The sequence below is a fragment of the Mchenga conophoros genome, linkage group LG14, assembly GCF_057382185.1.
Source record: "Mchenga conophoros isolate Kocher_MC1m ecotype Shallow Benthic linkage group LG14, M_conophoros_male_GT1.1, whole genome shotgun sequence".
NCBI classification, from domain to species: domain Eukaryota; kingdom Metazoa; phylum Chordata; class Actinopteri; order Cichliformes; family Cichlidae; genus Mchenga; species Mchenga conophoros.
Window position 1 is genome coordinate 23,262,778 of NC_140539.1, and position 12,602 is coordinate 23,275,379.

At 41.7% G+C, this 12,602-nt stretch overlaps 1 protein-coding gene across 1 annotated transcript; it reads right to left on the reverse strand.

Moving 5' to 3' along the window:
* Positions 1-258: 258 nt before the first annotated feature.
* On the reverse strand, positions 259-6,740 carry slc1a5 (solute carrier family 1 member 5). The gene is made up of 8 exons (XM_085243464.1): positions 6,064-6,740; positions 2,565-2,607; positions 2,348-2,416; positions 2,051-2,217; positions 1,356-1,589; positions 1,041-1,235; positions 723-857; positions 259-597 (listed from the first exon to the last, which is right to left on the reverse strand). The coding sequence occupies exons 1-8, from the start codon at positions 6,597-6,599 to the stop codon at positions 393-395; spliced, it is 1,584 nt and encodes a 527-aa protein (XP_085099590.1). The 5' UTR covers positions 6,600-6,740; the 3' UTR covers positions 259-392.
* Positions 6,741-12,602: the final 5,862 nt, after the last annotated feature.

Genomic DNA, 12,602 nt, shown 5'->3' on the forward strand with positions numbered 1-12,602 from the left:
ACATGACAAACTTACTCACCAATCAGATTTTTTACTCTCTAGTAACACACACACACACACACACACACACACACACACAGGACCAATCGAGTGCAACATCAGACTGGAGTTAAAGCAGCCAGTCTAGTGTACAATACAATCTCACCCACAATGAAAAATTAAAAAAAAAAAAATCTTGAAAAGGTCGCTAAATGCGCCCCATGTGTGTTTTCAGCTACCCCTCCAGAAAAGTGTTGAAGTCAGAGACATTGTCTAGTCTCTCTCTATACTCTTTTCTTCAGAGCAGACAACGGAAATGAGGGGCTTGATGCTCAGTTTTCTTTTTCTCCCCCCACAATATCAAACAAGTATCAGAACTGAGCCAGGAGTCCTTGAAAATGTCATCAGTCACATTACATACTTGACTCTTTTTCACCAGACCCTGATTTCTGAGCATCGCTTCGTTTACTAATGAGCGGCGAGCTCTCGGGGGCGGCCTCCAGCCGGACCTCGCTCAGCTCTGCTCTGTTTCGTTTGGCATCTCTGTCCACAAAGAACTGCAAGATCCCCGCGCCGAAAGCGTCACCCTCCACATTGAGCACCGTGCAGGTACGATCGCTGAAGGAAGACAAAACAGATGGCACGCCATTTTAATGTCAGGGTATTTACAGCCAGCTGTGTGCCCTACATTATTGTAAATCTAGGGCATCACGGTCAACATCGTCCAAAGTTTGTATACTCACACAAGCCAGTCAACAGCCAGGATAAGAGAGATGTCGCTGGTGGGGAGTCCTATTGCCTCCAGGATAATAGCTAAAGTCAGAACACCGCCTGCAGGAATTCCCGCTGCTCCAACGCTGGATGCTGTAGCTGTAACACTAAAGTACAAAAAGCATGGACAGTAGCAGTTAGACACAAATCTATTGTCATGATTATAAAAGCCACTGAAATCACCTCTATTATTAGGCAACTGTTTGATAAGTAAGCCAGTGGTACAATTGATTTAGTATTACATGTCACTGTCTAACTAAAGGTGTGTTTTGGTGGCTTTGGGGACTTACAGGATGGTAATGACTTGGATGAAGTTAAGGGAAACGTGGTTCAGCTGTGCAATGAAAACTGCGGCCACGCACTGAAAGAGAGCCGCACCGTCCATGTTGACCGTCGCTCCAATGGGCAGGATGAAGCGGCTGATGTGCTTGGATACGCCGTTCTTTTCCTCCACGCACTTCATCATGAGAGGTAGCGTGGCAGAGCTAAGAAGCAAGAAACGATGGCCGTGAGCGTGCAGAAAGGATGTAGAGATACACTGTTGCTTTAGAAGACAGAAATCTAAGTCATTCAGTATTTAACAACCTGAGAGTCACGTTTATTACCTGGAGCTTGTTCCAAAGGCTGTGGCTAGAGCCGTGAATATCCCCCAGAGGAAGGTGTAAGGGTTCTTCCTTGTAATGATGAAGTAGATGCCTGGCAACACAAGTGCTCCATGGATAGCATGTCCAATGAGGCAGCAGGCTATATATTTTCCCAAACTGGCAAACAGGCTTGCAACATCTTCCATTTCCACAATCTTCCCAGCTACAAGGAACATGATACCGATTGGGGCATACCTGCAAGGGAAGAGACGAGACAGTGATGTAGTTTAAGTTTCTGATACAGAGCACACTTAAAGATAAAAAAAACAACAACAATATTCCTCGCGTATCTGTCCATTAAATACACAACTCCAGCCAGAAATGTAGCAAAACTTTTTAAATAGTTTGTCTTGGTGTACTGCATCCATAAAAATAACTAGCAAAGATATTGTTGAGTGCTCTAATGTTAGGAGAGACGGGGATCTTGTCGACACTGCGAATCAAGCCTTTAATAAAGCCATAATGTTATGCAACTGCACATGCACAGTAGTTGCAGGATGCAGACGCTTCTATTCATTCAAATAGCAGGTTTAAAACAGCAGCGTGGTCCTCTTTAAAAAACACTTTGCTGTAATTGAATATTTTGCTCTTCACACGTGAACATTTTCTGTTCTTTTATTCCTTCCCCAACCCAAAAAGCATCCAGGTGTCCTTACCACATGATCCAGGACACCAGCACCATGGTGGCCTCGTTGAAGGCGTTAAAGAACTTGATCAAGATCTCTCCTTCCTCTCCCAGCTTCCGCAAAGCCACCCCAAACACGATGGCAAACACTACGAGACCAAGAATATTCATGCCATCCTGGTCTGTTCCAAAAGGCACCTGAAAAGCACACATGTTAAAAACAAAACACTGAGTAAGAAAACACATTTATTCAGCCCTCAGTTTAAGAATACAGTCAGGTAGTTTGAGTGTATTTATAGTTCATTTTCCAGCCAGTCACTCTGCTCACATTCTCCACCGTGATATTGGCGATTCCGTTTGTGCCATTCTTTTTCATCAGCTTATAGGAGGTCGTATACTGTACAGGAGGCAAGAAATTGCTAGTTTAGTAGACTAATTAGCACATAATCAGCTTATCGTCATAGCTCTGTTACACAATTCAGTGGAATGACTATGTTAAAAAGAAAAACCCACAACAACCCAAAAAATTCAAATCCAATACTTACAGACTGAAAAGCAGCAGACACAAGGTTGGAGGGAAAGATGTTTCTGTGGATAAAAAAAATACAACACATTCAAATCCTTGTACTCAGTGTGAAGTGGATTACTAGCTGTGATAGAGAGCAGAGAAATGACAGGTTTGGGAACTAAAGTGCAGAAAACAGGTTTGGTTGTTTGGGTTTGTTCTCAAAATACATTTTACTTATTTTTTTAAAAAAAAGCACAGAATAGTAACACTGAGTAATGTCACATGTGCTGCTTGGAAATTTAATTTAAAAACTACAGGCTGACCTGCTTTGACTCATTACTGAGTTTCAGCTAACTATAGAGCAATACTGCTACTGATCCTGTGACATAGAAAGCACAAATGCTATCTCTTCAAATGATCAGTGACAGCTCAAACAGAGAGGAGTCCAAGGCTCGCCATGTAAAAAAACACCTCAGAGAATTTAACTGTTAATCTCGGTTTTTTCCCCCCCGTGTTGCTGTGACCTTATCCGTCACCTGCTAACGAGTGCATGCATACACACTGGCTTCCACAGAGTAGGTACAGCTGTGTATTAAATTTCCCAAGAACACACGAAAAACCCAAAGTGCACCCGTTACCCCTGTGCTCAGCTGTCTGCAACAGATCTAGAGTAATAAGGCATTAACTCCTCAACCGCTTTCCGGTCATTCAGTCCCTTCCATTGGCGCTGCAGTGCTTCAAGCTTAAGGATCATGTGACTGCATGACGTGGCAGAACTAGAAAACCGGCTGCGTCACAAACAGCCGTGAAAGGGGACTAAACGACTGCTAAGCTTTCACACCATTTGGATATTCAAATGGATTGGCATAGTCTGAGTGTAGTAAGATGACGAGAGGAAAGAGGCTTAAGTATTTAATGTTTCATCAGCACAAAAGTGATCAGCATAATAATCTGTGTGTAGAATCTAAAGAGAATCCAGACTTCAAGCATTGTTAGAATTCACATGCCATCACATCCTTGTATAGTATTAATGGGAGGCAGGACTCCTGACTATAGGTACACGTACACTACATTTGCACAGAGATGGCAATCCCGAGTACAAGCGTGGCTCACTCGTACACTTCCACTTCCTTGTTCTCCGCTGTGGTTACTTATTCTTGGCACAGGTACAAACCGCAGCGCTAATTAAATTTAAAACAAAAAGAACACAATGTTTCGTTTTTTCAGCCTTATCCTACTCAAGTCTACATGTGGATGCCATGCTCCTTCGAAACTGTTCACTCTGAGGTGAACTTGCGACTTGAATGTAAATAAACTTGATTTTATTGTTTAACTGGAATGTTGGTATGAAAACAATGGGCCATCACATGCCTATTAGGCGGGTGGGTCTCCTATGTCAAACGGACAATTGTTTGTGCTCAGATCTTCTGACGTCTTGACACCATCCTGTTACACCATCCCTCAGCTGCTTTGGGAAAATGGTACACGTTTAGTATCAAACCCAACAACAGAAACTTCGGGCACTTAATAAGGTGGACAAACGGATGAAACACTTAAGCTGAAAAATAGATTATGGTTCTAAAGAATGGGAATGAATCCCAGCATCTCAAAGGCCTGTTGAGCTCCTGACAGCTAAGGACAGGATGACAAAGATAGAAGATCTTCATATAACTAAGTTTACTAAGAAAAAACAAAAACATGTTCTAGCTTCGCAGAATCACCCACAGGTTTTGTAGGTCAAAAGGGGGAAAAAAAAAAAAATGCAACTGATAAGATATGTCAACAAGGATGTGTAGGAGTGGTGTGTGGGTGGTGTGTTGTCTTTTTTTCCCCTGCTCTGTTTCGTATGAGTGTGCGTCTGCAAACAATGACCAGGCCATTATTGCACTTTAATGAACAGCTCTTCAGTCAGTTCCACCCAGTAAGTTCCACGCTGCCTTTGTTGTCAAAGGTAACCAGGACACCGGCTGACCAGGCTCACGCTAATGAGAGGCACGGGTCTTCTATTGGGATAATGTGCGTGCATGTGGAACGGTGGCATGTGTCCAATACAAGACAAACATTACCCTTGTTTCATATTTATCATCTCTTGTCTTTGCCTCCCACCCCACGTTATGTAACGTGCCAATTAACGTCAGGTAAAAATGTTAATCTCCATCAGGGCACAAGGACTGTTTTATGGATGTGTTGCCAAGGGTAAGTCACGATGCAAGGGGTGGGTGGCGAGTGGAATATTCTGCTTTTCATAGCGCACAAGTCCGTGATTCACCGAGCGCCAGACTGAGCAAACCATGAACAGACCAGTCAAACTAACCAGGAATAATGATGCAATAGTTGCAAGCATTATTAAGACTGGATGTAAACAGACTCTTACAGGTGTTTTAAGACTGTCTGTGTTCCATCTCGTCTACTTGAGGCAAACCAAATAAGCTTAACGTGATTCGTGGTTCAGATTACAGATCCAAACAGTAAACCTTGTTTACACTCTAAACATGTTTTTAACCTCTGTGGTGGGAAACACTGACACTGTACTTTATTTCAGACTATGCTGTTGCATCATGCTGTGTAGTTATGTCTTTAGAATAAAAAAAAAACCATTCCAAAAAATAGAAAAACTAAGCTTCACTGAATTGCTGTTGACATGTAAGAAAAGCCCTCACCCCCCAATTAGTGTTAGACCAAAACACAGCAGGTACAGGGGAAGCGTGCACAGTGGACCAACATCAATAGGAACATGTAATAGTTATTTAGATGACGTGGAACATTTCCTTCTGACGCAGTTGTTTGTGTACAATGGTCATAGATGCTTCCGGGTGTCCCCTCTCCCACACCATAGAGGTGACACATGCTTCATGAATGCCCTGTGAACATGACGCATTGATTTAAAAAATAAAAATATCGGGCGGGTGGGGGCGCATGGGCACCTACAGACGGAAGTCATTTTTACTTAACAAGTTCAACAAGTTTAAACGGCATTGCGCCATGTTCCGTGTTATGTGTTTCAAAGTAAACTTTGACAAAAGTTGCGAACAGAAAAGTGTCTGAACCACAGTTGCGATTAGGGACAAGTTTCACGCACGTCTTCTGATTCCACGTGTAAACGTCACACTGGACAAGACGTGGAATATTACCAAATAAGTCAGTGTATGGGTTTAGTGGTCCTGGAAAAAAACAAAACACTAACACAAAATAAAATCTTTTCATTTTTTTATAAAGCGCCCGAGAAGGGACAACAGGACTGTGCCGGGGAGTTAACCCTCAGCGAGGACACAGCTGATGCAACCGTTTGTTGGCATTACAGCACTGCATTGTCCGGCTGTAGTGGACAACTAAGAAGACATGTGCCCGATCTGGTTCTTACAAGTACTGCTACACGTACAACAGGTTACTCTGTGTAACTTGGCTACTATTATTAGATCTTTGGAGCGTCCTACACGCGTCATTACATACAGGCCTAATTACATGTGAAGGTTTAACGACTTTTTTGAGAGTATGTAGACCGACTGTGTGTGAGCAAGAGTTAAGGTTTCGCTTACCTTATCAAATCTAAGAAGGAGTCTATAATTTCTTTATGCGCAGGCACGTCTTCTTCCAAGTAGGCCGGCTTGCTGACGGACACAGACCCCGGCGATATGATGAAAGCCATCACGACCCCAATCGAGGACGCAATCAAGGTGGTGATCAGGAAAAAGAGCATAGCCAAGCCGCCGAGTTTGCCCAGGGCTTTGGGGTCGATGCTGGCCGCTCCGGACACCAGGCTGCAGACCACCAGAGGAATGATGATCATCTTCAGCAACCGGATGAGAATCTCACCTGGGAAGCCGATGTAAATCACCTGGGTTCTCGTTAGTGTTACGTTACGCACACCAAGTCCAATAAAAACACCAACGATAACCCCGGCCACGGTGAGAATCACCAGCAGGTTGGCCTTGACGATCCTCAGCACGCGCTGAGACAACGTCTCCGGGGTGCTCTTCTTGGGGCTGTCCAGCCCGTTGGGCATGGGCTCGTCGAGGTGAGCCTCACCGTTGGATTCCTTGCTGCTCTCTATCATGTCTACCGTCGAGGCCATGACGCGCGTTTAAACTTCCCCTAAAACTTAACGAAGGAAAACGTGTCTGAAAACTAGCAGCAACGTGGCAGGAGACCTTTCTAAAATTAAGGCAACTGCATACAAATTTCCTCCTGCGATTAGTGAATGTCGCTTGAGGACCGCGTGGGTTCTTATCTACCGGGAAGCATTCCACGCCCACCTCTTAGTAATCTGGGCGTGTCTAACCAAGGCTGCAACATTCATTATAAAAAAAACAGCGTTTTTGGACGGAAACGTATTAAAAAAAATGTCGTTGCGTCACGCATTGTTAAAAGCAAGACAGCATAAAAATTTCCCCTAACCACCTGAACTGAAAGTTACAACCACGTGCAAAAGACGTTGAAAAGTCTTTGAAAAGTGTCCAACTTTTATCAAATAAATAAAAAAAGGTCGAAATTAACTTTATAATGGGTTTCTTAATTAAAGGTGTGGTACACTCAAAATGATGCAGTGCTACAGGAATATTTGCCAGCTCTAATCTCTTCCTAGATTACTACCTTTCATCAGTTAAACAACTAGATCACATGAGTTGACGAGAGGTACAGGGTGTGGAGCCTGCTACTGCATTCATCAAGTCACACATCAACAAAGAAAATGTTCTTGCTTTTTTATATTGACGTAGATTTTGGCATGTTTTAACAGGGACATGTTCCATGACATTAATAAAAGAAAGAAAGAATATGGTAAGGGCCTTATGAATGAGCCTCTGGCTGGATGATTGGGAAAAAAACAAGTGTTTCTGTAAGGAGACGTTTTAGACCTTTTACCTTTTAAAAAAGGGAAAGTTGGTTAATTTAACATCAGTTACAGCACAGAGAAAGTCTGTAGATATTAACAGTACTTTCATATTATATAATGAGATGCTTTTATGATGTGTGGTGTTCACTAGATTGAAACAAGCAACATATATTGCATCATGCAGTGACATCACAACACTTCCATTGAGGGCTGAAATTGGCAACCACATGTGATGATACAGTTTTAAGTCTCCAACTTTCAGTGAATACAACTATTTACATTTACTTTGTATTGGGGCTCTTAAATAAGGGTGTGGCACATTTAAAAATGATGCAGATCCACTGGAATATCTGTCAGCTTTAATCCCTTCCCAGATTACCTCTTTTCATTTGAACAGCAGTTGAACTAGGGCACATTAGCGGAGGAGAGGTACAGGGTTCGTCTCTACAGCTGTGGAGGAAGCCACTGGGGCTTTGATGTGCCCTCCCTCCTCTGCGGCTTTATTTGCTTTCTCCCCAAGTCACAAATCAACGAAGAAGAAACCTCTTAGATCATGAAAGGGTAACGCACGTGGAACGACAAGTGCAGTAATAACATTAATCTGACATCTGGCGTGTCTGGATGGCAAAGAATGGCCACTGAGGAGCAGTATGTTCTTTGCTAACTGTTTCTCACCCAGTTGTAGTGATGAGTGAATGACTGTGAAGCAACGGGCCGTGTGTTTTTCTTGTGTTGACAGCAGTTAAGAATGAAAGTGAGTAATACAGCGTTGAGTAAGAAAGCAACTTTCAGATGAAAATAAAGGCTTAAAACATCCATGAAATGTTAGTATCCTGACTTCCAATCATTGGCTAGGTGTGCACAAAGATGTAATAAGAGACAGACTCATTGTCTGGGCCACAGAGGCCTACAGTCCGATTGTTTATAATTTATGTGTAAGTGTTCAGGACATACTGAGGATAGCTTACAGTCAAACTACAATTCAGGTGCTTTTTTTTAAAGACTCCCACTGGCTGAAATTTGTGGGAAAAACACCTTTAACACCAAATAATGCCCACAGGACCAGATCTCAGACTGGCAGGAAGCTGTGCTCTACAAGCCAAGTTTGTTATCTAAAGCTTAGGCCCTGTTCGCCCTGACTGTGTGAATGATTGAAGGAATCACCGTGATTCTGTGAAAAGTGCATTACCCTGTGAGAAAGGACAACTTCAATGGCTAAGCCAGCTAGCGCACAAGAGCTGAGAAGGCCCCATCTATAATAACACACAATGCACACGCTGTGAAGATGAGTTTCTGCTGTTATTTAATATATTAAAACTGAAGTGTCTGACTTCTAAATGCACATATTTCAGAGCAAAAACAACAGCAATGCTATGATAACACATGTATGGGTGAGAGTTATTAGTTCAACTTTAGTTAAATGTGAAGGTTGGAGTTTTTAACTGACTCACTACGCTCTGACCGCATAAAGAAAGTAGAGAAAGTCTTCAAAGAAGACCGAAATTTGGTGGGTGGATGTAGCATTTTGTCGTACATCTGTGTGTCAGTAAAGTTGTACTGTTCTTCGAACAGGTTCAATAACACCGGTGTCCTTGGCTTGTTGTTATAAGTCTTATATAAGACTTTTATTAGGCAGCACTTAAGTTAGTAAATATTTGTTGGAGAGGGTTTTTATATGGATCTCGGTCAGCCTTGTGATAAGGATAAGGCTTCCTTTGGCATTTTAAAATTGCACTAAGTGGGTTTTTTTTTATATTCACTGAGCCCAAGAGTGTTTACTTTGCCCTTATGTTTTTGTAGTTGTAACTGACTTAATTTGGAGATGAGGTTTTATTCATTTTTTAAAAGAAATTGGAAGAAATATGTTATGATATGTCCAGAAAACCTCAGCTGAATCTAAATGTCTTTAACACTGACACATTAAACCAAGGCAGAGAACATGGCAAATTCAGCACCACCTCAGCTGTAAACATTAGCATTTATCATCACGTGGCATCTGGCCGGAGGTTTAGTTCCCTCTTTTTCTACAGTTTGATGCTTGATAATCAAGCATGAATAAGGACACGGCGCACAAACAGGGGCAATTCATGTGACCTATGAAATGGGGACGTGAACAACAAAACGTTGCTGTCTCAAGTATCGTGAGAAGAGCAAGTGAGAGACTGGGAGAAAAGAAATGAGAAAGGCTGAAAGGAAACTTGATACCCCTCCACCTGAATGTGCCAGTGCAGCAATGCCCTATCTTTTATCCTGGTCTGCTGCGGTCATCGCGCAGGATCAGGGTGAAGTATGAAAACACTTCCACTTATTCCACGCTGTTTTTCAAACAAGATAAATAAAAAAATACAAAATTAAGAGTAGTCGTCCACAAACTAAATAATCGACAAAGTGCTGACTCATGGTGCTGTACTGCGGTACTGAGTTATGATAAGGTGCAGAGTCATGATGAAAATATATTCCAGGATGTTTATCTGGAAGGAATGTTGGACAGAGGAAAAGTCTGGAAATAATATCTTTTTTTCCCCACTAAGACCCCTTGAGGGGAAATTTCATGACTGAATATTCAAAGAGGCTGAGGAATAATACTCATGCAAACTATGGTAAACTTGAAAAAAGGAACCAAGAAGAGAGTGAGATGGGGGAAGCCATGCCATTAGGCCATTATGCTCGAACTCTGTTTGCTAGAACATAATGTTTATGAAGCAAACATTTACGCTTCTTGCTTTGTGATAAGTGAGGTGTGCTGTTCAATCATACACTGTGTGTGCTCAGCGATACAAAACACTCTTGAAATGGCACTTTGATCCTGACTCCTGAACAGTTCTACATTTAGTATTATGTGAGAAAAAAAAGTGAAGTGTGCATTTTATACACAAATGTCAAAGTAAACTGAAGTTGTGGTTTTTAGTGAAACATTATCTCGACCGTCACTCTCAGGATTGTACACTTTCAACAGCGTGCATGTTCTACATTAGATTTTGGCTCAAAGCACTGCTTTCACAAAGCCCAGCCTCACAGTACTGCAAAGCAAACTTCATTACAAAAAAGCTCCTTATGCATGTGCCATGTGTAGATTCGCTGTCACTACTGTCCCTGCAGCCCACAAGTGATGAGAGGGCCCCCTAAAGCCTATCTGATCTCTTAAAGCCTTCTGTGATCAGAAGGGGCCTCCCGAACTTATTTACAGATTTGCGCTGCGCAGTCAGACTCACATGCCGTGCCTAGAGCCATCCTCCATGTATGACAAATGAACTTCCATTTGAATGTGAAATACTTTCAATTATTCAACAAGAGTGTACTGCTTAACATTTAATCCTAAATGATATACTTGAAAAGCATTCGGGACAAAAGCCTTGCGGTAGATCGGTGAACGGTTCAGGGTGTATCCTACCTCTCGGCTTTGGATGGTTGGATAAGTTGAAGAAAATGAATGAATGGTTGAATGGATTCAGCATAAGAGAGGATTTATTTCGATATTGCCAAATCACAATGACAGTCATTAAAGTGCCTCGACTTTATACTGTAGGTAAAGACCATATTATATTTTGGAGAAAACCTCAGCAATCAAGCGACCCCTGTGAGCAAGCACTTCGCAACAGTGGGAAAGTGCTTGCTTTTACAGGAAGAAGCCTACGGCAGAACCAGGCTCAAGGGGGGCAGCCATCTGCTGTGAACAGTAGGGGGGTGAGGGGAAAGGAAAAAGAAAAGAAAAGGTAGCAGGACAATACATAGACAAAGGGACCCAATTAGTCATTACGAATGAAAAGAGAACTCAAAGAGCTCATCAGCTCTTTGACATCAAATAAAGAACTCGTCTTTTTCCTTTTTTAGCCTTTTGTGGTGTCACGCTCTAGACCGACAGTTAGTCTATGACATTTCCTGAGGGACAAAAATAATCTTTCATAAAAATATTATCTTGATGTAATTTTGGAAATATTGTGCTGTTAAATAATTTAACATTTTAACATTAACTGGTTTGTCAATAAAGAATTTTTGATTTAAAGGTGTTTGATTAAAATCTGCTGCTTTTCTACTTTCACCGTGATCGGGGTTCTGTGGACAGCTGGTCACTGCAGACATTTGTTGTCGCTGCTGCAAAATGAATGTGAGAACAGACCAACGAGAATTTCTGAGGAATTTTTATGATTTAAAAGTTCTTTGGTCCTCACAGATGCATTGATGAAAAGTTGCTTATCTTTGATGTTAAAGGGACAACAAATATTTCTAACAGTAGAAGTCCAATCACTTTCTTTTAACATTAGTAGTTTCAGAGATCAAGTTTGTCCTCAGCGAGTAAACTATGTCTGACTTTCTGTCACCTGTAAAATAAATACGCTGCACCAGATTTTCGCTTTAACCTTTCCTTTTTTTACAAAGCTGAATGGCCAAGGTGCTCTTTCATCACATCTGCATTTCATTACATAGCCGTGCTTGTATTTTGTTGTTCCTCTATATAAGATAAAGCTACATTCTGAGTTAATTACCCACACAGTGTGTGCATCCACACATGGGCTGTACTTAAATGCACCATGTGTTGGAAAGCTGTTGTCTTACTCCATGTGTTTTAGCTTTAAGTGTTTAACCACATACTCCTCTTCCCTGGGCTCTTTTCCCCTTTTGCCTGCCTTAGTCTCAGGATAAACTAAGACTTGTTTTGAAGAATAAGCAGACTTTGAATTGCTGTTAGCAAGTGAGGTATTTTAGCTGAGTCTGACAGGTTTTGCTGAGTTAATTGATGATGTATTTTTAAAACTGTAGATTGTGGCAGCCAACAAGGAGATTTCAACACTGTGCTAGTGCAAGTTCTTGTTAACCATTGCTTACATAAATACCTTTGGACAACCTGTGCTTCTTCAAACTTGCGTGCTTTTTTATCGTCTGATAAGAATACAGTAGCACGCTTTCTGGCACTGTCTCTCTTCACAGATTGGTAATCTAATCTATCTGCATGCCCTGTCTCTCTCCCTGCGTCTGTCAGTTGGCTTTAGGTGCACTGAGTTACCTGAGGAAGGTCACAGCTGTTTGTTCACACCCACAGTCACAAACATTCCTTTTAGCCAATGTTCAAGAACAAATTATACTACATAGGTCATGTGCGTACATAGTATTCACCTGACAAATTTTTTGTCAGGTGAATAAGACACCTTATTCACCTGACAAAACAAACTTAAATGTGCCCATTTAAGTTTGTTTCACCATGAGTATTTAAATAAATGACCCACATTGAGCTGAGATCAATCAATA

Bases quoted from the DNA above. Each gene is read 5' to 3' on its own strand.
- slc1a5 (XM_085243464.1), bottom strand. From the start codon at position 6,599: ATGGCCTCGACGGTAGACATGATAGAGAGCAGCAAGGAATCCAACGGT. The intron at 2,218-2,347 runs GTGAGCAGAGTG...TGTGCTTTTCAG, and splicing joins CCAATATCACGGTGGAGAAT to GTGCCTTTTGGAACAGACCA. The intron at 858-1,040 runs GTAAGTCCCCAA...TTTGTACTTTAG, and splicing joins ATCCAAGTCATTACCATCCT to TGTTACAGCTACAGCATCCA.